Below are 27806 nucleotides of genomic sequence, written 5' to 3' on the forward strand. Positions count from 1 at the left end.
GCGTGTGGACTGTGTGCATGCAGCCGTGTGTGTGTGTGTGTGTGTGTGTGTGAATGTGCTGTGCAAGGTGTGTCTGGAGCCTATGGCTGTAGCGTGTGGACTGTGTGCATGCAGCCGTGTGTGTGTGTGTATGCGCATGTGCTGTGCAAGGTGTGTCTGGAGCCTATGGCTGTAGCGTGTGGACTGTGTGCATGCAGCCGTGTGTGTGTGTGTGTATGTGCATGTGCTGTGCAAGGTGTGTCTGGAGCCTATGGCTGTAGCGTGTGGACTGTGTGCATGCAGCCGTGTGTGTGTGTGTGTGTGTATGCGCATGTGCTGTGCAAGGTGTGTCTGGAGCCTATGGCTGTAGCGTGTGGACTGTGCATGCAGCCGTGTGTGTGTGTGTGTGTGTGTGTGTGTATGGGAATGTGCTGTGCAAGGTGTGTCTGGAGCCTATGGCTGTAGCGTGTGGACTGTGTGCATGCAGCCGTGTGTGTGTGTGTGTATGTGCATGTGCTGTGCAAGGTGTGTCTGGAGCCTATGGCTGTAGCTTGTGGACTGTGTGCATGCAGCCGTGTGTGTGCACGTGCAGAGTTCCCATCCAAGACTCCTCAGCCCGGGTTTGCCGGGCGGACGCTGGGGAGGCGCAGGGCAGCCAGGGGGACGGTGCTGGGACATGCAGTGAAGGAGTCTTAGGGGTTAAAACCACCGATTTCTTAGTCCCTCCCTTTCCCAGGCGCGGCCATAAGCAGGGCTGCAAATAGCGCAGGGACCTTCCGGTCCGAGCGCCCCGACTCCGGCTCCCTGTGTGCCTCGGGGTCAGTCCCCGCCTGCAGCCGCGGGTCCGGAGCGGATCGACCCGGCCCGGCGGTGAGCGGGGCACCGGGGAGACGCGGAGAAGCGCAGCCGGAGGAAGCGCTCGCGGCAGGGAGAGAAGCAGCAGCAGAGGCAGGAAATCGCTGCCTGGAGAAATGGCTGCAGAGACGAGGGGATCCGAGCCCGACCGGAGAGACCCCTCAGCTCCGGGGCAGCACGGGTGTGGGTGGGTGGGTGGGCGTGAAGCGGGGCCCTGCAGTGCCCCCCAGCCCAGACAGCTCCGGGGGAAGCCCGGGGTGGGAGTTTTGGGGTGGCTCTTTGAAGGGTTTGATGGTAATTTATCAAACTAGGACTTCCTCTCTTTCCTCCCTTGCAGGCAGGATTCCTGGTCCCGGACTCTGGGATCTCCGGGATGGAGCGTGGGGATGAGCCGTGTGTCCGGGATCTCCAGGGTGCTGAGGAAAGGGAGCCCCTGGCCATCACTTGCACAGGTGACAAAGGAGTGAGGCTGGCTTGGGGACCCTCCACGAATTAGCAGCCAGCACCCTAGGGTGCCATGCTAGAGCCATAGATGGGGAAGGCCAGAAGGGGCCATTCTGGTCAGCTAGTCTGACGTCCTGCCAAACCTAGGCCAGAGAACAGCACCTCAAACGCGTAGGGCTGGTGTCAGTGAGCCACAAAGCTGGGGGAGCCTTGAAGTACTGAAACGCATCAAATTACATAGGTTAGTTTGGCAACTCAGGGGATTGAAGGGATCCCAGCAAAGCCTCCTCGAGCCCTCCCAGTTCTGTCTCGTCTTGCTCAGTATCATCTCCCACAGGTCCCTGTCCTCCACATGTGACTCCCGGCTCCAGCCTCTGGTAGGAGCCCTACCCTTCCCCAGCCTTTCTCTTGAGGGCTTTGAGGAGGGGCTGGTTCCGCTGGGGAAGAGCCTCGTCTGGATTCTCTCTGTTTCCCAGCATGTGCAGGAGCGGAGGAGAATCCCCAGCAGGAAGAGTGTGTGGGAGCGGACCCACATGGGATGCCTCAGAGCCCCGAGCAGAGAGATGCTGGCCAGCCAGGATGGCAGCAGGGAGACCCCGTGGAGGAGAGACCTGATGAGCGTGAAGCGTATGGGATCCCTGAAAACGTCATTCTGGAAACCACCTACATGGGAGAGAGACCCTATAAATGCCTTGTCTGTGGGAAATCCTTCTGCCAGAGCTCCCACCTTGTCCAGCATCAGCGGATCCACACGGGGGAGCGACCCTACAACTGCCCCGACTGCGGGAAGAGCTTCAGCCAGAGCTCCCACCTTGCCCAGCACCAGCGCATCCACACCGGGGAGCGGCCCTACCAGTGCGTTGAATGCGGGAAGAGCTTCAACCGCAGCCACACGCTGGCCAAGCATGTCCGCACCCACATGGGCTCGCAGCCCTACATCTGCCCTGAGTGCGGGAAGAGCTTCAGCCTCAGCTCCTTCCCTCAGCACCTGCGATCCCACTTGCCAGGGAAGCTCTACACCTGCTCCGATTGTGGGAAGGGCTTCAGCAGCAGCTCCAACCTGGCCCAGCACCAGCGCACCCACACGGGCGAGCGGCCATACAAATGCTCGGACTGCGGGAAAGGCTTCAGCCAGAGCTCCAACCTGGTGAAGCACCAGCGCACCCACACGGGGGAGAAGCCCTACAAGTGCACCGAGTGCGGGAAGTGCTTCACCCAGAGCTCCACCCTCATACAGCACAGGCGGATCCATCGGGGTGAGCGCCCCTACAAGTGTCCCGAGTGTGGGAAGAGCTTCGGCCTCAACTCGTCGCTGGGGAAGCACCTGCGCATCCACACCGGGGAGAGGCCCTACAAGTGCACGGAGTGTGGGAAGAGCTTCAACCTGAGCGCCAACCTCATCCAGCACCAGAGGATCCATCGTGGAGAGCGGCCCTACAAATGTCCTGAGTGTGGGAAGTGCTTCAATCTGAAGTCAACCCTGGTCAAACACCTGCGCACTCACACAGGAGAGAGACCCTATAAATGCACCCAGTGTGGGAGGAGTTTCATCGACAGCTCCAAGCTCAGCAAACATGCCAGGATCCATGTGGCAGAAAAGTCTCCCCAGGAAATGCAGTAAGATCCTGCATAGCTCTGTCTTGGCCCTGGCATGACTGCTGCTGGAATAGTGGTACTAATTCTGGAGCTCACAGTTCCAGAAGGATGTTGATAAATTGGAGAGGAATCGGAGAAGAAGGATTATGAGGGGTCACTAGAATGATGAAAGGATTGTAAAGCCTGCTTTATAATGATAGATTGAGCTCCTTCAGTCTATTTATCTTAACCGGGAGCAGGTTAAGGGGTGACTTGGTTACAGTCTAGAAGTATCTCCGTGGGGAACAAATCACTGTTCAGTCTAGCAGCGAAAGGTCTGACTTGATCCAATGGCTGGAAGTTGAAGCTAGACAAATTCTGACTAGAAACAAGGCACAATTTTTTAACCCTGAGGGTAATTAGCCATTGGAACAATTTGTCAAGTGTCATGGTGGATTCTCCATCAACAGCACATTCAAAATCATGTTTTTCTAAAAAAATCTGCTGTAATTCAAACAGGGATTAATTCAGGGAAGTTCTTTGGCCTATGAGACACAGGAGGTCAAACTAGATGATCACAATTTTCCCTTCTAGCCTTGAGATCTAGGACTCTGTAATGGACAACGTTTCCCATGTCGAGGCCAGTAATTAGATGCCCCAAATGAAGCTGTGGCTCTGAAAGCCCTGTGTAGAATCATAGATTTCAAGGCCAGAAGAGACCATTAGATCATTCTAGTCTGACCTACTGTATAACACAGCCCAGGAAAACCTCATCCAGTGTTTCCTGCATCCAGCCAAGAAGTTCATGGTTCCACTTGAATGTGGCCAAGTTTTTTCAAAAGCGACTAGTGATTTTTTTTTTTTCGGTTGATCAGCTTGAGACCCCTCTTACAGGGGTCTGGTTTTCAAATGATGCCAAGTGCCTGCCCTCTGAAAACCAGCCCCTTTAATATGTCTCCAAGAAACTTAGAACTGGAAGGGCCCTTCTGGATCACTGAGACTTACTCAGATCCATCTTCAAACCAGTTAGGGTGTTTGCTCCAAGTGGGAGGCTGTTCCACAACCTCCCTCCTGTGATGGTCAGGAACCTTCTCATTTCCAGCCTACATTGATTCCTGGCCAGTTTGTCCCCATCTGTTCTTCTGCCAACATTGTGCTTTAGCTTCAATAGGTCTTGTCGCTCCCTGGTGTTTTCCCCATGGTATATTTAGAGAGAGCAGTTGGATCCCCTCTCAGCCTGCATGTTAGGTAGACTTGGAAGGGTTAGCTGTTTATTTGTAAATGTCAATTTTACCACACACAGAAACCATCAATAACATATTTCTATCAATAATAATTGAAATTTACAAATAGGCAGAGTAAGAAAAATGCTACTTGAGAATTTATTAGAGTCAAAATCCAGTGATTTAGATTATTGAATTGGGCTTGTTACAAATGGACTGATGAATGAACGGTAAAACCAAGTATGATTTGTTGATTTAAGGATATATACTTTGTATATTGTGATGTGATGTTGACAATTTGTGTTTTAATGGTTTATAAAACTTTAACTTTTTGAATTTCAATAGCTTTTGTCATTAAATTTTCACAGTTGTACGGAAAATATTGGGGGATGTCAGACCATTATTTAAATAGCTAATCTCAAATAATGCTTAAAAATAGGGCTGTTGAGCGATTAAAAAAATTAATTGTGATTAATCACACACATAAAAAATTAATTATGCTGTTAATAATAGAATACTATTTCTATAAATATTTGTGGATGTTTTCCACATTTTCAAATATATTGATTTCAATTACAACACAATATACAAAGTGTACAGTGCTCACTTTATTATAAATATTTGCACTGTAAAAATGTTTTTTCAATTCACTTAATACAAGAACTGTAGTGCAATCTCTTTATCATGAAAGTTGAGCTTAAAAATGTAGAACTATGTACAAAAAAGCCACACTCAAATATAAAACAATGTAAAACTTCAGAGCCTACAAGTCTTCTCAGTCCTACTTCTTGTTCAGCCAATCGTTCAGACAGACAAATTTGTTTACATTTGCAGGAGATAATGCTGCTCTCTTCTTGTTTACAGTGTCGCCTGAAAGTGAGAACAGGCACTGTTGTAGCCAATGTTGCAAGATATTTACATGCCAGGTGCACTGAAGATTCATATATCCCTTCATGCTTCAACCACCATTCCAGAGGACATGCGTCCATGCTGATGATGGGTTCTGCTTGATAATTATCCAAAGCAGTGCAATCTAACGCATGTTCATTTTCATCATTTGAGTCATATGCCACTAGCAGAAGATTGATTTTCTTTTTTGGTGGTTTGGGTTCTGTAGTTTCCACATCAGAGTGTTGCTCTTTTAAGACTTGTGAAAGCATGTTCCACACCCCGTCCCAATCAGATTTTGGAAGGCACTTCAGATTCTTAAATCTTGGGTCAAGTGCCGTAGTTATCTTTAGAAATCTCACATTGGTACCTTCTTTGTGTTTTCTCAAATCTGCAGTGAAAGTGTTCTTAAAGTGAACAAAACGTGCTGGGTCATCATCCAAGACTGCTATAACAAGAAATATATGGCAGAGTGCGGGTAAAACTCAGAGCAGGAGACATACAGTTCTCTCCCAAGGAGTTCAGACAAATTTAATTAATGTATATATATTTTTTAACAAGCGTCCTCCGCAAGGAAGCCTGTCCTCTGGAATGGTGGCCAAAGCATGAAGGGGCATATGAATGTTTAGCATATCTGGCTACAAATGCCTGCTACAAATGTGCCATGCAAACATCTGTTCTCACTTTCAGGTGAAATTGTAAATAAGAAGCGGGCAGCATTATCTCCTGTAACTGTAAACAAACTTGTTTCTCTTAGTGATTGTCTGAACATGAAGTAGGACTGAGTGGACCTGTAGGCTGTAAGGTTTACATTGTTTAGTTTTTGACTGTAGTTATATAATAAAAAAAAAATCTACATTTGTAAGCTTTCACGAGAAAGAGATTGTACTACAGTACATATATGAGGTGAATTGAAAAACTATTTCTTGTTTTTACAGTGCAAATATTTGTAATTAATATAAAATGAGCAGTGTAGACTTTATTCTGTGTTTGTAATTTAAATCAATATATTTGAAAATGTAGAAAAACATCCAAAATATTTAATAAATTTCAATGGGTATTCTATTGTTTAACAGTGCGATTAAAACTGATTAATTTTTTAATTGTGGTTAATTTTTTGAGTTATTCACATGAATTAACTGCAATTAATCGACAGCCCTACTTAAAAATAAACATTGATATTATTCATCAAAATTATTTAAAAAAAAACCCCTAACTAATTCTGAAAAGCCTAGTTTTAGGCTAACTAAGTAAAGCTCTTTCCGTCTCCTTTCATAAACTAGGCACTCTGTTCCTCTTGTTGTTAGATGTTTGGCTGTATGTGTGTGTTCTCCCCCAGCTCTGCACAGACATCCGGCACAGCAGACCTTGAGCAAACCACCCAATGACCACAAGATCCATTAAGGTATGAAGGCGCTAGGCCAGGTTTATTGTTGACAAAGCATGATAATAGCACCTGGCAGACTCTATGAGGATAGTAAGACACATGTGCCCATGACAATGGATGCAGCTCTAATACAAGGACTTATATCAGGTTGTCTTCCTGCTACACCTCTGATCATCCTAACTGCCTTCTCTACACCTGTCCCAGTTTGAATTCATCTTTCTGGACCATTTGACCAGAACTGGACACAGTATTTCAGATGAGGTTTTACTAGTGCCTTCATTTACCTCCCAAATCATTAATTCCTTTTGAAAATCTTGACCACTGTATCTTTGAGAGAAGCCAGCCACTCCAGTGTGGATTGGAAAGTCCACCCCATCCTTTCGGGAATTGTTCTGATGTGATGTAATTTTACCAATGGGCATCAAGAACCAGGGATCACAGATTTAAGGAGAGAAATCTAGTTATGATCTGGTGTCATGTGAAACTTCATGACCAGGGAACTGGGAATTTCCTTTGTTCTTGAAGCAAGAGCAGCAAAGAGCCCCAGACTGGGATTCAAACCCTTGGATCCTAGCACCATCCTTTTTTGCAGATATCCCACTCAGCCCCCACTGAGCTGGCTCCTTTATTCTCCCCTTGTAAACTGGTCCCTGCAGCCTCTGACCATGTCTGTTGCTCTGCCCTAGGCTCCCTACATCTATCTGTATCTCTCCAGGATTGAGGGACCCAGAGATGAGCCAAAAGAATCCTCCCTGGGTTTATATAGACAGGAACTATCCCCTCTGTTCTCAGGTCTGAGACCGTGCAGCCTTTCCCCTTAGGGACTCAGAGGAGCCTCAGGGCAGGAGAGTGGGTGGCTCAGAGAGGCAAGAAATGGGTTACAGACCAGGACCTTAGTGAGTGAGTCTCATTTGTTGTGTTCATTAGGCCTAGTGTGAAAAAGTTGGGTCTTAGCCCAGATAGGAACAGAAATTTGTGCTTTTGATCACAGTCCCCACAAAATTGTGAGTTCGGTGACAGCAGGGGCCATGAATCCCTGAGATGTTTCTGCCTCCTCAGCTCCCTCCAGGATAGTGACAGGTATTTACCCCATGGCTGTGACCTCCTGTCCACCCCAGGCTCCCCACTCCAACTGCCAGCAGAGCTGCAAACCACAAAATGCCCAACTGCCATGGAACCTCCAGATCCCAATATTTCCGCCCTCCCACGACTGCTGCAGAACCTCCAGGCCCAACAATTTCACCACCAATGACATGGAATCTTCAAATCCCAACTTCCAGTCAATTGCCATGGAACCCTCAGACCCAATAGTCCTATTTAAATGGGCTGTGTAGCAAAGTAGCTGGACCTTTAAGTCCTGTTCCAGTCCAGGTGCACCTCCTTTGGTGTAATGAGAGGGTGGGGCTGCCTGGGAGCTATAACTGAGAGCCCAAAAGCAAGCGACAATCAGAGAGGAAGGTAGAGTCATGAATGCAGAGGGTCAGGAGCAGAGCATGGCTGGGCTGGGAGCCTCAGGGAGGGGATGTCTGGAAGAGGGAGAGGGTGAGAGTTCCCCTGTGAGCAGTGGAGCCAAATCAGGCTGGAGAAAGCAGAGGGGCTTCAGGGGAGTCACCTCCAAACTCCCCTATGCCAGACATCTATGGCCAGAGAGGGCTGAAGGCTGAGAGCAGCAGCAGGAGGCTCAGGACAGCTGAAGCCAGAGGGGGCTGAACTCTGGGGAAGGATGGAGAACTGAGCTCGCTGATATCTTCAATTGGGAACGAAACAAGGTGGAGAAGGACCCTAGCTAGGAGGGTGCTGGAGCTGTACTGAAGAGCTGAGGCCTGGCGAGAGATGTCGGAGCTGTCCAGGAGAGCCAGGTCATGCCAGGTCATGGCAACGAGCAGTGGAACCCTAGTGGAGAGCTGGGGAATAGTGGTGATAGATGCTGGAGCTGTACTGCAGAGATGTGGTTTTGTTCATAGACCGGTAGATTCCAAGGCCAGGAGAGACAATTGTGATCATCCAACATGACCTCCTGTGTAACACAGGCCATAGAACTTCCTTGAAATAATTCCTAGCGCAGAGCTTTTAGAGAAGTGTCCAATTCTGGTTTAAAAATGGTCAGTGATAAAGAATCCAGTATGACCCTTGTTCAGTTGGTCTACTGGTAATTCCTTTCTTCTCTTTGATAAAAATGTGTGTCCTGAATTTGTCTAGATTAAACTTCCAGCCATTGGATCACGTTATACCTTTGTCTGCTAGATGGAGGAGCCCATTATTCTGTAACCCCTCCTGCCTGTCAGAGCTGTCAGAAACAAGGGCCAAGTTTCTGTATCTAGGGTTCCGTTTCAATAACGCAATGCAAAACCGGCTTGAGCCCCACCCCAGTGATCTGGGACAATTACATACCACCCCCCTAGGTGCCTCTAAGAGGCCTACTTCCCCTCTCGCAAGCACAGAGTCTGAGGTGTAGCAAAAGCCTTTTTGTAAAGGAGGGAAACAATGCGGCATTATTTTGGGAAAACACCACAAACAGGATTCATAACATAAATCATTGAGCAAAAGACTCCACCCCCAAATAAGTTTGGGCAGTGGCTTTTCCCCTCAGGATCTTAAGTCCAGCAACCCAACGGTCACCCCACCCCACAGTTTCTGACCTTTGGTCAGTGCAGCCCCCAGAGTTATTCATAGATTCATAGACTCTAGGACTGGAAGGGACCTCAAGAGGTCATCGAGTCCAGTCGCTGCCTCATGGCAGGACCAAATACTGTCTAGACCATCCCTGATAGACATTCATTTAACTACTCTTAAATAAATCTCCAGAGATGGACATTCCCACACCTCCCTAGGCAACTTATTCCAGTGTTTAACCACCCTGACAGTTAAGAACTTTTTCCTAACGTCCAACCTAAATCTCCCTTGCTGCAGTTTAAGCCCATTGCTGCTGCTTCTATCATTGGAGGCTAAGGTGAACAAGTTTTCTCCCTCCTCCTGATGACACCCTTTTAAATACCTGAAAACTGCTATCATGTCCCTTCTCAGTCTTCTCTTTTCCAAACTAAATAAACCCAATTCTTTCAGCCTTCCTTCATAGGTCATGTTCTCAAGACCTTTAATCATTCTTGTTGCTCTTCTCTGGACCCTCTCCAATTTCTCCACATCTTTCTTGAAATGCCGTGCCCAGAACTGGACACAATACTCCAGTTGAGACCTAACCAGCGCAGAGTAGAGCGGAAGAATGACTTCTTGTGTCTTGTTTACAACACACCTGTTAATGCATCCCAGAATCATGTTTGCTTTTTTTGCAACAGTATCACACTGTTGACTCATATTAAGCTTGTGGTCCACTATGACCCCTAGATCTCTTTCTGCCATACTCCTTCCTAGACAGTCTCTTCCCATTCTGTATGTGTGAAACTGATTGTTCCTTCCTAAGTGGAGCACTTTGCATTTATCTTTATTGAACTTCATCCTGTTTACCTGAGACCATTTCTCCAATTTGTCCAGATCATTTTGAATTTTGACCCTGTCCTCCAAAGCAGTTGCAATCCCTCCCAGTTTGGTATCGTCCGCAAACTTAATGAGCGTACTTTCTATGCCAACATCTAAGTTGTTGATGAAGATATTGAACAGAGCCAGTCCCAAAACAGACCCCTGCGGAACCCCACTTGTTATACCTTTCCAGCAGGATTGGGAGCCATTAATAACTACTCTCTGAGTACGGTTATCCAGCTAGTTATGCACCCACCTTATAGTAGCCCCATCTAAATTGTACTTTCCTAGTTTATCTATAAGAATATCATGTGAGACCATATCAAATGCCTTACTAAAGTCTAGGTATATCACATCCACCGCTTCTCCCTTATCCACAAGGCTCGTTATCCTATCAAAGAATGCTATCAGATTAGTTTGACACTATTTGTTCTTTACAAATCCATGCTGGCTATTCTCTGTCACCTTACCACCTTCCAAGTGTTTGCAGATGATTTCTTAATTACTTGCTCCATTATCTTCCCTGGCACAAAGTTAAACTAACTGGTCTGTAGTTTCCTGGGTTGTTTTTTATTTCCCTTTTTATAGATAGGCACTATATTTTGCCCTTTTCCAGTCTTCTGGAATCTCCCCCGTCTCCCATGATTTCCCAAAGATAATAGCTAGAGGCTCAGATACCTCCTCTATTAACTCCTTGAGTATTTTAGGATGCATTTCATCAGGCCCTGGTGACTTGCAGGCATCTAACTTTTCTAAGTGATTCTTTACTTGCTCTTTTTTTATTTTATCTTTTAAACCTACCCTCTTCCCATAAGCATTCACTATATCAGACATTCCTTCAGACTTCTCAGTGAAGACCGAAACAAAGAAGTCATTAAGCATCTCTGCCGTTTCCAAGTCTCCCGTTACTGTTTCCCCCTCCTCACTGAGCAGTGGGCCTACTCTGTCCTTGGTCTTCCTCTTGCTTCTAATGTATTGATAAAAAGTCTTCTTGTTTCCATTTATTCCCATAGCTAGTTTGAGCTCATTTTGTGCCTTTGCCTTTCTAATCTTGCCTCTGCATTCCTGTGTTATTTGCCTATATTCATCCTTTGTAATCTGACCTAGTTTCCATTTTTTATGACGCCTTTTTATTTTGTAGGTCACGCAAGATCTCGTGGTTAAGCCATGGTGGTCTTTTGCCACATTTTCTATCTTTCCTAACCATCGGAATAGCTTGCTTTTGGGCCCTTGATAGTGTCCCTTTGAAAAACTGCCAACTCTCCTCAGTTGTTTTTCCCCTCAGTCTTGATTCCCATGGGACCTTACCTATCAGCTCCCTGAGCTTACCAAAATCTGCCTTCCTGAAATCCATTGTCTCTATTTTGCCGTACTCCCTTCTACCCTTCCTTAGAATTGCAAACTCTATGATTTCATGATCACTTTCACCCAAGCTTCCTTCTACTTTCAAATTCTCAATGAGTTCCTCCCTATTTGTTAAAATCAAGTCTAGAACAGCTTCCCCCCTAGTAGCTTTTTCAACTTCTGAAATAAAAAGTTGTCTGCAATGCAGTCCAGGAACTTATTGGATAGTCTGTGCCCCGCGGTGTTATTTTCCCAACATATATCTGGATAGTTGAAGTCCCCCATCACCACCAAATCTTGGGCTTTGGATGATTTTGTTAGTTGTTTGAAAAAAGCCTCATCCACCTCTTCCGCCTGATTAGGTGGCCTGTAGTAGACTCCCAGCACGACATCACCCGTGTTTTTTACCCCTTTTAGCCTAACCCAGAGACTCTCAACACTTCCATCTCATGCACCTTGTATTCATTATATTCTCGGACCCATACTGGAGGGGGCGGTGGTTGAGCCTGGTGCCCCGCCCTGAACTTTTAGGGAGCTTCCATGGACCCTGACAAAGCCTGCTGTTCCTATAGCAACAGTACATCCCAGCGCACCCGTTACACCTGTGCACAGCTCTGCACAGCACCTACAGTCGTTTCTAGAGAAAGTTGCTCTAAGTGTAATGAAGGGCAGAGCCACAGGCAGCAAACAGGACTACAGGACACAATGGGTGACAGGTGCTCTAAAATCCTAACCCAGTCCAGAGTTCGGCACACTAACAAGATCCCCTCTTGGCTAACAAGGTAGTGCTGCCCCCAAAGCCCTCCTCCAGCATGGCTGAGACCCTCCTTCCATGAGCTCTCCCCCGTACTTCTGGTAGTGCCCCAGCCAGGAGTGCTGAGCCGGGAGTCCCCGCTGGGCTGGGAAAGGACAGGACTTCCTCTTCACCTGCATGGCTGCTCAGGGCAGGGAAGGAGATCACACTCATCTCTGGGTACCTTCTGGGTTGGGATTGCCATGGCTGCAACACTGTGAAATTTCAGATGTAAACATCTGAAAACCTGAAACCGACCAATTAAAAAACCCCCTGGCCACAAAATTGATGAAAATGGACCGTGAATTCGATAGGGCCTAGCAATAAGTGTCTCCCACCTCCCGGCTGGAGAAGTGTCTCGAGGGATGCTGCTTCTGAGAGACCTGCCTTTAAATGACAAGGCCTAGAGAACATAATACCATGTCCCCAGGGAGGGGCTATATTCCACCACCCCACCCCGGCCCACATCCCACTGTGGGGGAGCCTATATTGGATACATCTGATCTGATCTCTCCTAACTCTAATGCACTGTGGGGCGAAGGACAGGGTCTGTGCAAGTGAGCCCAGCACGGTTCTTCCCCCAGCCCCCAACCCAGACAGCTCCAAGGCAGCACAGGAAAGTCCCTGCAGTTGATTTTCCCTGGTGGGTGCAGAATGACAAGTGGGCCTTTATTGTTCCAATCTTGGGGCAGGGCACCCTCTGCTGGGAGATTAGAGGAATATAAATTATCAAGGAGATAGTCGGCTTCTGTTTCTGCCAATTCCCATTTTGCAGGCAATACTGGGACAGTATTTCAGAAGAGAAGGCTTATGGAGGACCCACAGCAGCCATCCTGGCCAGATGCAGCTCTCCAGATACAAGATGAGGTGCAGGGTTGAGCTAGACAGTTCCAGTACTTGTCCCCTTTTGCAGGGTTAAAAATGGACAAGTGGCTTCATATTGTGCTGTGAGCCATCCAGGCCTCCTGTGTGTTGGTATCTCTGACCCCCTCCCCTTGCAGGGTCTGCAGCCCATATCCCCCCAAGAGGTCCCCAGGAACATTTCCCATGTTGCCCCAGCAGAGAACAGGGCCAGGGGCTAAAATCAGGGAATGTTCTCTGTACAGAGCCCTCCCCAAATCATTCAGCGTCAGGCTTTTGTTAAAAGCAAAGGAAAAGATTCCCCAAAATGGCCAGAGAAGGAGGAAGAGGGGGTGGCTCAGGAGTAATGCCATGTATCCTGAACATCTGAAGGGACTGGGGGAGGGGAAGAGATATTATTACTGTTGTAGGAGCAACAGTGACCGGTATGCTCTGTATAACATGTATGTTCAAATGGTCTCTTACACTCCCCCTGCCCCTTTTGTCTCCTCTCTCTCTTTGAATACCTGTGAAGTAGTTTCCCGCTCCTGCTTACTCCTGGAATGCATGGGCTACTTGAACAGCTGGAAGATCAGAAGAACTCCCAGGTAGACAAAGTGTCTGTGACTCTAATTAGGCAGCACTCACACACGCAGTGCACGGGCACTGTCTGAGGTGAAGTGTGACCAACCAGATGTGGCGAAGTCATCTCTAGTTGCAGGCCATGAGGAGCAGGTCCTTAAAAGGGGAAGGGACCATTTGTTCAGGAGTGTACTCACAAGCTTCTACCTCCAATGAAGACCCTTCTTTCTCCTGGACTGCCTGGCCAGTGGTTTGCCATGTTGCATTCCAACATGCCTTGAGAAGACTCACCTTCATTGCACATCCATTGCTGCACTGTGGGACACTTACCTTGAAGGATCCTGACATCTCCAGTGCCGTGCCTGTCCTGGGACGTGAGTATGCAAGTGTGAGTGTGACCCCCTCACCTTCTTTTGAGCTTAGCTATCAGTACAATAAACGTGCTGCTTTCTGCCAAACTCTGGTGGGTCATTAGTCCTCCCTAAGTTTACTAGCTGGCCCAATTTCGGGTAACAATTACAATTAGATGTTCTGAGCATCTGGAGAGGGCTGAGGAATGATGTCACCTTCAGAACATCTGGAGCAGCTGGGGAGTGTTGCATGGGCTGAACGTCTGGAACTGCTTAATCCGGTGAGCCCCATAGAGTCACTCTGGGCTGTGGCAAGCTGAGGGTTCCTGTTCATCACACATGTCATCTAGACTCTTATCAGACCATGTGGGATGACTGTGGAGTGGAACCTATGCCAAATTTATCACTGTATAAACAGGAAAACTTCAAGGAGGAGTAAAGAGGTTATTTTGCACCTATATTTGAGCACTGCTGTGGCCTCTGCTGGAATCCTGTGTCTTGTTCTGGTGCCCAAAATTCAAGAAGGATATTGATCAATTGCAGAGCAGACAGAAAAAAGCCACAAGAATTTTGAAATGATACTCAAGAAGATCAATCTATTCAGTTTAACAAAGAGAAGGTTCAGGGGTGAATTGATCCCAGTCTATAAGTATCCAAATGGGGAAGAAATATTTAATAATGGGCTCCTCAATCTAGCAGACAAAGGTATAACGTGATCCAATGGCTGGAAGTTGAATCTAGAAAAATTCAGACTGGAAATGAAACACACGTTTTTAACATGGAGAGAAGAGGAATTACCCAGTAGACCAACTTAACAAGGGTCATACTGGATTCTTTATCAATGACCATTTTAAAGTCAGAATTGGACACTTTTCTAAACGCTCTGCGCTAGTAATTATTTCAAGGAAGTTCTATGGCCTGTGTTACACATGAGGTCAGACTGGATGATCACAATGATCTCTTCTGGCCTTGGAATCTACGGATCTATGAACAAAACCACGTCTCTGCAGAATGGCTCCAGCATCTATCACCACCATTCCCCAGCTCTCCAGTAGGGCTCTGCTGTCTCTCGCCATGCCCTGGCTCTCCTGCACAGCTCCAGCATCTCTTGCCATGCCCTGGCTCTTCAGTACAGCTCCAGCACCCTCCTAGCTGGGGTCCTTCTCCACCTTGTTTCATTCCCAGGTATGTTTCCATCTGGAGACATCAGCAAGTTCAACCCTCCATCCTTCCCCAGAGCCTTCTGAGTTCACCTGTCCTGAGCCTCCTGCTGCTGCTCTCAGCCTTCATCCCTCTCTGGCCATGGATGTCCGGCATAGGGGAGTTTGGAGGTGACTCCCCTGAAGGCCCTCTGCTTTCTCCAGCCTGATTTGGCTCCACTGCTCACCAGGGAACTCTCACCTCTCCCTCTTTCCAGACATCCCCTCCCTGAGGCTCCTAGCCCAGCCGTGCTCTGCTCCGCTCCTGAGCTCTGCATTCATGACTCTACCTCCCTCTCTGGATTGTCGCTTGCTTTTGGGCTCTCAGTTATAGCTCCCAGGCCAGCCCCACGCTTCTCATTACACCAAAGGAGGTGCACCTGGACTGGAACAGGATTTAAAGGTCCAGCTACTTTGCTACACAGCCCATTTAAAATGGACTATTGGGGACTGAAGGTTCCATGGCAATTGACTGGAATGTTGGGATCTGAAGATTCCATGTCAGTTGGGATCTGGAGGTACCATGACAATTGGGAAGAATGTTGGGGTCTGTGGATTCTGTGTCAGTTGGGTTGAATGCTGGGGCCTGGAGGTTCTGTGGCAGTCATGGGAGGGGGGATATTGGGATCTGGAGGTTCTGTAGCAGTTGTGGGAGGGGGATATTGGGATCTGGAGGTTCTGTGGCAGTTGTGGGAGGGGGATATTGGGATCTGGAGGTTCTGTGGCAGTCATGGGAGGGGGATATTGGGATCCGGAGGTTCTGTGGCAGTTGTGGGAGGGGGATATTGGGATCTGGAGGTTCTGTGGCAGTCGTGGGAGGGGGATATTGGGATCCGGAGGTTCTGTGGCAGTTGTGGGAGGGAGATATTGGGATCCGGAGGTTCTGTGGCAGTTGTGGGAGGGAGATATTGGGATCTGGAGGTTCTGTGGCAGTGGGGTGGGGGTGCTGGGATCTGGAGGTTCCGTGGCAAGTGAGTGGAATGTTGGGCTCTGGAGGTTCCATGGCAGTTGGGTATGAGGACACATTTTCAACCTCATAACTATATACATGAAATTACAACCTATAACATTACTATAACAATTATTATTATAACATTACCATAGCAAGAATGCTCATTACATCACGAGCCTTCCAAAGACACCTGACATGATAAACTTTGCATTGGATACCAGACGGTCATTTTATAAAGATGAACATGGGGGTGTAGGGTGTTCCCACGAGGTACAGAACGTCACGGACACTGCATCAGAACAATTCCTCGAAAGGATGGGGTGGACTCTCCAAACAAGTTTGGACTGGCTTCTCTCAAAGATACAGTGGTCAAGATTTTCAAAAGGGATTAATGATTTGGGAGGGAAATGAAGGCACTAATAAAACCTCATCTGGAATACTGTGTCCAATTCTGGTCACATGGTCCAGAAAGATTAATTCAAACTGGGACAGGTCTAGGGAAGGCAGTTAGGATGATCAGAGGTTTAGTAGGAAGACAGCCTGAGATATAAGCCCTTGTATTAGAGCTGCATCCATTGTCATGGGCATACATGCCTTAGTATCCTCGTATAGTCTGCCAGGTGCTATTATCATGCTTTGTCAACAATAAACCTGGTCTTTGTACCTTAATGGATCTTGTGGTCATTGGGCGGTTCACTCAAGGCCTGCTGTGTTGGCTGTCTGCACAGAGGTGGGGCAGCACACAGGGAGAACACATACACACAGCTAACAACAAGAGGAATGGAGAACCTAGTTTATGAGAGGAGAGGGAAAGAGCTTTTCAGAATTTGTTTTGGTTTTTTAAAATAATTTTGATGGATAATATCAATGTTTATTTTCAAGTAGGACTGTCAATTAAATTGCAGTTAACTCATATGATTACCTCAAAATATTAATCATGATTTAAAAAATTAATCGTGATTAATCACAGTTTTAATTGCACTGTTAAACAATAGAATATAAATTGAAATTGATTAAATATTTTGGATTTTTTCTACATGTTCAAATATATTGATTTCAATTACATCACAGAATACAAAGTGTACACTGCTCACTTTATATTATTTATTACAAATATTTGCACTGTAAAATGATAAACAAACGAAATAGTATTTTTCAATTCACCTCATACATGTACTGTAGTACAATCTCTTTCTCGTGAGAGCTTACACGAGGTATTCTAGTTCACCCATCATATTATTTAGACTTCTAGCATTTGTGTACAAGCACTTTAAAAACTTGTCACTGTTTCTTTGTCTGAAACAGTCTTTGTCTGACCTTTTCTGGTGTGTCAGATTCTTTTTTATGTGAATGTTTCTCGTCTGATCTGGCCCATACTTTATCCTCTTCCATCCTCTGCTCCTGACTATTACCTAGAGAATCTCTATCAATAGACTCTCCTCTCAGAGAAGTCTCGGTCCGATCTACAGTGCAAATAAGGGGTGGTCACATAAACACCACCCTATACCGGAAACCTACTGACTGCTATACTTACTTGTTTCCAGCTTTCATACAGACCACATCACACGATTCATTGTCTACAGCCAAGCTCTAAGATACAATCACATTTGCTCTAATCCCTCAGACAGAGACAAACACCTACAGGAACTCTATCAAGCATTCTTAAAAGTACAATATCCACCTGGTGAAGTGAAGAAACGGATTGATAGAGGCAGAAGGGTACCCAGAAGTTACCTACTACAGGACAGACCCAACAAAGAAAGTAATAGAATACCACTAGCTGTCACCAACAGCCCCAACTAAAATCTCTCCAGCGCATCATCAGGGATCTACAACCTATCCTGAAGGATGATCCCTCACTCTCACAGACCTTGGGAGACAGGCCAGTCCTTGCTTACAGACAGCCCCCTAACCTGAAGCAAATACTCACCAGCAACTACACACCACACAACAAAAACATTAACACAGTAACCAATCCCTGCAACAAACCCCGTTGCCAACTCTGTCTCCATATTTATTCAAGGGACACCATCATAGGACCTTACTACATCAGCCACACCATCAGGAGCTCATTCACCTGCACATCTACCAATGTGATATACGCCATCATGTGCCAGCAATCTTCCTCTGCCATGTACATTGACCAAACCGGACAGTCTCTATGCAAAAGAATAAATGGACACAAATCAGACATCAAGAATTCCAACATTCAAAAACCAGTAGAACACTTCAGTCTCTCCGGACACTCAATAACAGACTTAAAAGTGGCAATTCTTCAACAAAAAAACTTCAAAAGTAGTTAATCACTAGGGGTATTTCAATGGTTCTCCAGGCGCCTGTGGATCACCATGGGCATTTCACAAACATTAATACAGGCTGGTCTGGAAAGGCGCATGACACATACATCTTTCAGAACACCTACCTGTTCAGGAAGCTGCAAGCAAGGACTTTCTTCCAGGACCGGAAGATCACTGTAGGGGAAGTCAAAATGTCCATTATGATCCTGGGAGACCCTGCCTACCCCTTAATGCCATGGCTCATGAAGCCATACACGGGGCAACTTGACAGCAGGAAGGAGTGGTTCAACAACAGGCTGAGCAAGTGCTGAATGACTGGTGAGTGTGCATTTGGCCATTTAAAAGTCCACTGCCGATGCCTGTATGGGAAGCTGGACATGGCCGATGACAATATTTCTGTGCTTATAGCCACGTGCTGCATGCTTCATAATATTTGTGAAGGGAAAGGTAAAAGCTTCACTCAGGGCTAGGAGCACAGGTTCACCACATGGAGGCTGAGTTTGAACAGCTGGAGACTAGGGAAATTAGAGGGGCACAGCGCGGGGCCATAGGGATCAGGGATGCTTTGAGGCAGCAATTTGAAGCTGAAAGCCACTAATATTTGTTGCTATGCTCAGGATTGTGGTGTTTGTAATGCTAGGTGGTGATTGGTGCACATGATGCAAGAAGGGACCTTAACATAACTGTATGTTGCTTTGCAGTGCTCTTTTTGCTTTCAGTTAATAGAATAAAGATTGCTTTCAAACAAACACTATTTTTTTATTGAAAGACAACAACCAGAGGAGTGAGTCAAATGAAAAAATTCATCAGGAGGGAGGAGAATGGGGGAATGGAAGGTCTCAAGAGGAGGAGGGGTCCTGAGATGGCTATAGATTTGCGTATGTCCAGGAATCATACCCAATCCTCTCCTTTGGAGTACGATGCAGCGGGTGCTTTACTTAAGCAGGGGCAAACTGCAGCGGGATGGGTGTTGAGTGCAGTGGGTATCGGGAGTCCACACTGCTGGACTGCAAGGAGGGAGGAGTGGAATGCTGCGGGTAGACAGTGGAGCCAGGAAGTTGATAAGAGTGTGTTGGCAGGTTGGGGGAGGCACACGGGAAAGAGTTTTGTGACAGAGGCTACAGGGGAGGGTGGGCATGGAGCTGCTCAGTTTGAAGAGCTAGTATTTTGGAGCATGTCCGCTTGGCCCTCCATAACTGTTAAAAGCCTCTGCGTGGCTTCTTTCCAGTGTGCCTCATTCTCCTTTCGTTCCCTTCTCGGTGGCAGAGTGCATCATAACCTCACACATAAAGTCCTCCTTAGTCCTTCTTGGACACTTTCTAATTCTTCACAATCGTTCTGCCACCAGTAAGGGAGGCTGGCCTCCTGAGGTCATCTCTGTGAAGTTTAAATGCAAAATTTTACAGAAGCAGTGTCGTTTTCAACACAGACAACACTGTTTCAGTGCTTTAAAACACAGCCAGTACTCTCACACCTGACACTAACTGGCTGACCCCAGGCAGACACACATAAACCACAAGACCCCCAAAGTGGTGAGTAGCTGCAGGGGCAGGGTAGATCAGTCTTCCTGGACCCTGCAGTACACTGTGCACGTGGCTCTTGGGCACTTGGGGAGAGCCAGCACTGTAGGGGGGCCTGATAATCATTCCTGTCCCCACACTTTCCAGAGGAGGTGATCATTTTGGAAGATATCTTGCTGCTGAGGGTGAGCAGGGAATCACGGGAGGGTCTTCTCCAAGCCTGTGGCTTCAGCCCTGGCCCCTATGCGACTCGCCTGTGTGCAGCTATGGTCCCTCCACGCTGGACGGCACAGTGGCGCCGGAAAGTTACCGTTAATGGAGCAAGAAACAAAGTAGGTCTGCCGAGGAACCTGTGGCAGCAGATTGCCCAGTATCTCCATGAGAGTTTTCTGGAGATCTCTGAGGGAGATTCACATGAAGTGAGGGAGTGTATCAACAACCTGTTCTGCTGCTCAAACGAGGCATGAAGTGGGAGACAAACCTACTTTCTGCAACCCTTCTGCCCCAACAAGTCGCTTCAGAAATTCCCAAAATCAGATCCACTTATCGGGGCCTCCTCTCCTGTTTGCATTTCACCAATGTTCACTTGCTGTGTCTGGCCAGGCTCCTGCAGGGTAGAAAAGAGCTCCTGACTGCATGCATCTCCGACCTCCGAGTCATCCTCTGCCTCTGGTTCCCCTCGCCCTCTTCATCCAAGATTGTCTCCTCCTAGCTCAGTCCACTCTCTACTGGCAATGAAGCCAACGAAGTATCCAAAGGGGACTTCGCAGTGGAGGTGGGGTCACCACCGAGTATTGCTTCCAGCTCTTTGTAGAACCGGCAGCTCATTGGCGCAACACCGGAATGGTGGTTTGCCTCCCGTGCCTTGTGGTAGGCGTTCCGCAGCTCCTTCATTTTGACCCTGAACTGCAATGTGTCCTGGTCACGGCATTTTTCTATCATGCATCTAGAAATCTGTCCATAGGTATCATAATTCCGACGGCTGGAGCACAGCTGTGACTGCACTGCCTCCTCTCCCCAAATACCGATGAGGTCCAGCAGCTTGGCATTGCTCCAAACAGGGCATCGCCTGGTGCATGGAGCAGGCACAGCCATCTGGAAAGGTGAGCTGAGACCACTGCATGCATCACCGAGCAAACAGGAAGGGGACTTTCAAATTTGCAAAGGAATGTACGGGGTGGGGCTGACGGTTGGTCACCTGAGGGCAGGGCAGTAGAGTTCAAACCAGTGGCCAGAGAGGTGAGAACAGACATTGTGGGACACCTCCCGGAGACCAATCGCAGTGCTGTAATCACCATGGTGTCTACACTGGCACTGCAGCGCTGTAGCCCCAGAGCAGAAAACACTACTCCTCTCGTCGAGGTGGTTTTTTTAGAGTGCTGCATCTGCACAGTTTCTGCACACTAAGTGGTTTGGCGGTGTGTACACCTTGGGAGTTACAGCGCTCAAAGCTGCTTTACTGCACACAAACTTGACAGTGTAGACGGGGCCTTACAGCTTGGCTGTAGACAATGGATCGTGTGATGTGGTCTGGATGAAAGCTGGAGGCATGTTGGTAAGTATAGTGGTCAGTAAGTTTCCAATATAGAGTGGTGTTTATGTGACCATCACGTATTTGCACTGTACTGTCCAGGAAATGGATCTCTTGTGTGGACTGGTCCAGGCTGAGGTTGATGGTGGGAAGGAGTTCAGTCACAAATGTAATTAATGCATTTTTTTTTAACGAGCATCATCAGCATGGAAGCATGTCTTCTGGAATGGTGGCCAAAGCATGAAGGGGCATACGAATGTTTCGCATATTTGGCACATAAATAACTTGCAATGCCATCTTCAAAAGTGCCATGCAAACATCTGTTCTCATTTTCAGGTGACATTGTAAATAAGATGTGGGCAGCATTATCTCTTGTAAATGTAAAGAAACTTGTTTCTCTTAGCGATTGGCTGAACAAGAAGTAGGACTGAGTGGACTTATAGGCTCTAAAGTTTTATCTTGTTTTGTTTTTGAGTGGAGTTATGTAACAAAATCTACATTTGTAAGCTCTCACGAGAAAGAGGTTGTAGTACAGTACATGTATGAGGTGAATTGAAAAATACTATTTCTTTTGTTTATCATTTTACAGTGCAAATATTTTAATGGTGAGGGGAATTAACCATCAGAAGAACTCACCCAGGGCTATGGTGGAGTCTCCTTCACTGGCAACTTTTAAATTAAGGTTGGAAATTTATCTAAAAGTTCAGCTCTGGGAATTATTTTGGGGACATTCTCTGGCCTGTGTTGTACAGGAAGTCAGACGAGATTACCACAGTGGCCTTGGAATCAATAGTGGTCCATCACATTACTGTAGTCCAGCTGAGAGGTGGTGACTATAACTGAGGCCAGGTTTTTGTCCAGCAGGGTGGGATGGAGTGTTCTGGCCAACCAGAGATGATAGAAAAGGTTACCCATAGATGCTGCTATGTGAGAGATCAGCATCAACCGGGAATCCAAGAGTTCTCCTAGACTATGAACTGAACTGACCAATTGTAAATGTGCTTGTTCAACCAGAGGAGACTTTACCAGGGCTGTGAACTCTTCAAAGTACTTTCCTCTGCCCACTAGCAATACCCCTTGTCTTGCTCCGGTTCTTCATCAGCCAGTTGTTTTTAACCATGAGTTGATCACATCCAAGCACTGGCCATTTTTGGTGGTAGTGGTATGTTGGTGTGTGCCCAAGGGTTTTTAGAGCTGTGTCTCATCTGCATATTGCTTGCACTTGAGTCCATCTGACCATTTCACCTAGCGGTTGCATGTAGATATTGAAAAGGACTAGATGGAATTGATCCTTGTGGGACCTCCAGATCTTTCTGGATATCAAAGTCCCTCAGTCCTCATGGTTTAAAACTTCTGAGTGGCCTTCCCACGTTGCTTTCTGGCTTGGGCAGTGGCTTCACATTTCCAACTCTCACTACATAAGGGACATTTAATTGCTCCTTCAATTTAGTCTGAAAGAAAGGTGCTTAACACTCCTAACAGCTTTGCCAGTGAATCAAAGACCCACTTGATGGCAGCTATTAGCCTCTTCCTTGGGGCATGTTTGTAAATAGTGTCCCTTTTGAATTGAGTGGTTAGTCAATAGTCAGGGTCTTGTGAGTTTTTTCTGTGAGAAAATTACAGTGATGATGGAGTCAGGTATTTCTTTGATGCAATCCTGTTTGTTTACAAAGAACATACAAAATCCTGTTTCCCTGAACACAGCAGGAATCAAACAGCAGGAGATAGTTTCTTTGTTCCCATCCCCAACCCCCTCTCTAGCTAGCACTCTGCCCAAAACCTCTCTCACCTTTTAGTCAGGGTCAGGCTTTCAGTGCTTCTGTGGCTAATGTTTCCTTGCTGACGTCTGCTTCCTTCCGCGCACAGAGCACCCAGAAACCCCCTCCCCCGCCCACAGCTCAGTTTCTGAGAGGCCTTTCATGACCTTCATTTTGAGCAGCGGTTTCTGTGGTTTCAGCTAGCCATTTCATAAGGGAGCTGGATGGTTCGTTTCTTACATGTATCCTGAATGAAGGGAAGTTTGAATTAGGCTTTATCCAACCCAGAAACACAAACCCTCCCCTCTCTGAAAAGACAGAGTTTAGCAAATTACCAATGATACAGTCTTAAGTATTTCTATATTAACATAGCGTCTTTCTGCCAAGATGTTTTTCACGCCAACTCAGAGCAGGGAGCCAATCAGGAGCCTTGGGGCTGCTGCCTGTCGAACCCTTGAGGTAGAACAGCCCATTGTCTGTGTCCACAGCAGGCCATGGGAGGTGGAGCAGACACCCATCATAGCTGCTGCTGGGTGGTAGCCTGGAGCTATCAGCTGCCTGGTAGCACTACTAGTCTGGGTTCTTGACTCAGGGGGCCTCACTTTTGCTTCCGCCCCCACCCAGGGCTGTCACCTGCAGGCCTTGTTTTAGAAGATTTTGTGCCAAAACCACAACACAAACTGTAGACCCCCAATCATGGAAGGCTGGTGTGAAATTGGGCGCACGGTCTTGGGATGCAGGCTCCCAGGATTGCTCTTCCAGGCCAGAGCCCTCCCAGCCTATAAGGAGTTGTGACTGATTTTTGAGTCCAGTATCTCTTGCACTTTGTACTCATTGTGTCCTCAGATCCGTACTGGAGGGTCGGTAGTTGAGCCTTGTGATTCCAAATATGGCTGAGGTCAAGCCAGGAGTTCCAGAGCATAGAACAGGAATGGTCGTAGCAGCTACCAAAGAACCGTGCTGTTGCCTGGTCACGTCCTGGACCACCCCCTGGGTTTTTATGGGACGGGGAGCCAATCAGAAGCCATGGGGCTTCTGCCTCAAACCCATGAGGCAGAACTTCCCATGGTCTGTGTCCACAATATAACTTCATAGCATGGGGTACAGCTATTTCAGTGAGACCAGTGCCTGCAGCAGCTTACAGAAGCATTCCATAAAGTCTAAACATTACACACATTTGTTAAAATCTAATACCTAATTTATCAATTTTAACACACAGGCAAGCCAGACTGGTTCCCAGCTGTGCATGTGTCAGTGTGCAATGAGGCCTGGGGGCCTGGGCATGAGCTGGGAGCTGGTCTACCAGAGTCACAGATGGGTTTTAATGTGGCCAAATGCAGAGCTGTACATCCAGGACCAACGATACTATCTTTGACATTTACTGGATGAGGTGACTGGAAAGCAGTGACTCTGGAAAGCTCGTAGGGGGTGTGGTTAGGGCTGTAGGCATGTCATGGTACTAAAACAATCTGCTGCGGTGGAGCCTGACGCACAAAGAAGATGTCATGTAAATTGCACCTATTAAGGAAAATATAGTAGCAGATGCCCTGTCCTGGAATGAGGGTACTGAGCCAATGCCTACAGATCAGCCAGTGACTGACTCTCTGCGGCCTTGCAAGGGAGGACGGGTGACCCTGGGAGCCCCTCAGTGTCAGCTCGCACAGGGCCCCCCATACCTTAACTCATACCAGGCCTGATGCACTCACTGTCCCCAACACACTGTCATAATACGGACCTAGACAGTGTCATGTAAGGTATCGGATGCAAATCAGTGAAACACTGGGTACAAAAATCCATTGTGTGATGTACATAGGGGTTGTGTTCGGAGTTCTAGATTTGTGCCGGAAATATGTTCTTGGAATGTGCTTGGGTGGAAGTGCCTGCTCCAAGCCCGCCCTAGACAAAGGAACATGGATTTATCTGCCTCACCGGCATGCGAAGGACAATGAAAATACATTGACATAGAAGTTAAATGAAGCAATCATTAAATGAAGCAATGGAGGGAAGGGCTTAGTGAGCTCACCAAGGGACAGAGTCCGGCACTCCTGGGAATCTTCTTGGTTCTTGAGGCAGAGACAATGGGCTTTGGGGAAGTATAAGGGGACCCAAAAGACATTCTAGCTTCCAGCACATTGGGGACAGCACCCTCTGATTCTGTGACCACTGGGACCCTGGGCCTGGGGAGAACTAGAAATGCTGGTAACTGGGCATAAGTGAGAAAACTACTCAAGCAGATTGTAACTCACTCAGGTTAAGTTTTAGGCCCTTGAAAGTGTGTTTGGTTCATAGCCAGACCTGCCCCTTTTTCTCTTGCTTAGTATCACTTAAATCTCTGTTCTTTGTGAAATAACTTAGTTTTACTATAAACCCTCTCCGTGCTGTTGTATTGACGTATGAAGAGAGTACTCAGCTAAGCTAACAGGCTGGTGTGTGGACACTGTCTCTTCAGAGGCAGCAAAGAAAAATTTCCGTGAGTGTCCAGGGAGAGGGACTGGACACTGCAGAGAAACGTGTAGGGGAACTTGGGAACTGGGGTCACTGACCATTACCGGCAAGGCAAGGTAAAGACTGACAGAGCTTTGAGGAGTTGGCTGGAGAGGTGGATAGATGGGTGGCAGGGAGCTGCCACGCAGTCTAATCTCCAGTAAAGCTGACTCCTTCTAAGACAGAGGGGTGACACAGTGGCACACAGTTGTTGGTGTCCTGTAAAGAACACCACACCTGTAGGCGGCAACATCACACCTGTAGGCAGCTACATCTCAGAGTTGGGCAAGGGATCCCTGTATAAATGCTCAGCAGGGCCAGCGCAACCCATTAGGTGACCTAGGCGGTCGCCTAAGGCACTAACATTTGGGGGGCGGTGACTGCGGCCGGATGTTCGGCTGCCCCGGTCATTGGTGGTATTTTGGGGGCGGGACCTTCCGCCATCTCTATTGAGGGTGCCATTTTGGGGGTGGGACCTTCCGCTGCCAAGGGCGCCAAAAAAGCTGGCGGCGCTCCTGATGCTCAGCCTGGAAAGCATGTTGCTTTTGTGCAAGTTTGAAGGCACAAGGAGATGAATGAGGGTCCTGCTGTCTATTTTTTGAATGAGGAACAGGGTCCTGGCTCTCGGTGTGGTTTTGCCACTTCCCCTTCTGTCGTGCGATCAGATGCCCCAGGCTGGTTTCAGATAAGAATTGGGGAAATTAGAAGCCAGGTTGCCTCACTAGTTCCCTGTTTTTCTGAAATGACCAACTGCCCTCCGTGTTTTTCTTTCCATTTCTGCATGTTCCGACAAAATATGTCAGACAAAAAAGAACAATCAAAGACAGCGGGGGTCTACTGCTCAGTGGACAAGCTGAGCTGGTAACAGAAGATAAGAAGGCAGCGTTGCTCAGTGCCTACTTTGCTTCAGTCTTCTCAGAAAAAATAACATGTGACCGGATGGCTAGTGAAGTTACTACAGACCATAGAGGGGAAGGGATGCCGATCGGGATAAGTAAAGAACACATCAGAGAACTTCTGGCCAATGTGACTGAATTCAAATCAGCAGAGCCAGATGCTATTCACTGGAGGGTACTGAAGCGATATTTCCAACCACTCCTGTTCAAAAATCATGAGGCAGGCTCACCAAAAATCGTGAGATTGTTTTTAAAATCATGAGATTAGGTAAAAACAGGAAATCTTGAGTCCTTTTTATTTGCCTTCTGCATTTTGAGCCTTTAGGCTGCACTGGGGTCACATTTTGAAGCTTTCTCCATGGCCACAAGGGCTATAAATGTACTTTTTCTTTAAGAATGAAGGCTGAAATCATCACATATCCACTTGACTCCATGAACTGGGGCTATAAAGAAAACAATAATTATCATGAACCTTATGACAAAATCATAAGAGTTGGCAATTCTGCTGAAGAAATTAGCTGAAGAAACCTTAGTGCCACTAGCAATAATATTTACAAATTTGTGGATGACAGGAGAGGTCCTGGAAGACTTGGGAAGGGCTAATGTGGTGCCCATCCTTAAAGAGAGGAAAAGTCAGGAGCTGGGAAACCATAGGCCAGTCAGCCTGATTTCGATACCTGGGAAGGTACTAGAGCAACGTATAAAACATTCAATTTGCAAATACCTGGAGGATGATGGGGTAATCGATAGCAGCCAGCATGGAGTTTCCAAGAACAAATCATGCTTGATATCCTTCTTTGATAGGGTAGCTGGTTTGGTGGATGCGGGAAAGTGGTGGACATAATATACCTGGATTTCAGCAAGGCTTTTACATAGTGCCACATGACATTCTCATAAGTAAGCTGGAGAAATGCAGTCTCGGCAGAACTATCATTAAATGGATACAAAATTGGTTCAGCAACCGCAAGAGTATCTATTAATGGAATGATGTCAGATTGGAGGGAGGTCTCAAGTGGGATTCCACAAGGATCTGTTCTGGACCCAGTGTTGTTAAACATCTTTATTAATGATGTAGGAATCGAAAGCTTACTGATCAAATCTGCAGATGAAACAAAGCTTGGGGGCAGAGGAGGAAGGTTGCCAATATTTTTAAGGATAGAGCTAAAATTCAGAGGGCTCTTGATAACTTGTTGAACTGGGCTATAGACAATAAAATGAAATTCAACAAAGACAAATATAAAGTGCTACACATAGGGAAGAAAAACCAAGCGCACAAATACAGAATGGGGGGAAACTGGACTGGCAGCAGCACTGCTAAGAAGGATCTGGGAGTTGCGGTGGATCACAACCACAATATGTGTCAGCAAAGCAATGCTGCTGCAAAAAAAGCAAATGCTATTTTAGGTTACATAGCATGCAAATTATGGGAGGTGATA

At 47.1% G+C, this 27806-nt stretch overlaps 1 protein-coding gene across 7 annotated transcripts; it reads left to right on the forward strand.

Moving 5' to 3' along the window:
• Positions 1 to 522: 522 nt before the first annotated feature.
• Positions 523 to 16554, forward strand: LOC115651420 (zinc finger protein 501-like). 7 transcript variants are annotated; one of them, XR_004000349.1, is made up of 5 exons: positions 523 to 677; positions 1172 to 1286; positions 1755 to 2895; positions 13338 to 15451; positions 16038 to 16554. XR_004000349.1 is itself a non-coding variant. In XM_030562432.1 (4 exons), exons 1-4 carry the CDS (start codon positions 546 to 548, stop codon positions 13474 to 13476), a joined length of 1527 nt encoding a protein of 508 aa, XP_030418292.1. In that variant the 5' UTR covers positions 523 to 545; the 3' UTR covers positions 13477 to 16554. The 7 variants fall into 7 exon arrangements, 6 of the variants coding, with proteins under 6 accessions (XP_030418292.1, XP_030418294.1, XP_030418295.1 ...); XM_030562432.1 differs by having other exon boundaries at positions 13338 to 16554; XM_030562434.1 differs by having other exon boundaries at positions 13341 to 16554.
• Positions 16555 to 27806: the final 11252 nt, after the last annotated feature.

Source organism: Gopherus evgoodei, chromosome 4, assembly GCF_007399415.2.
Source record: "Gopherus evgoodei ecotype Sinaloan lineage chromosome 4, rGopEvg1_v1.p, whole genome shotgun sequence".
Classification (NCBI taxonomy): domain Eukaryota; kingdom Metazoa; phylum Chordata; order Testudines; family Testudinidae; genus Gopherus; species Gopherus evgoodei.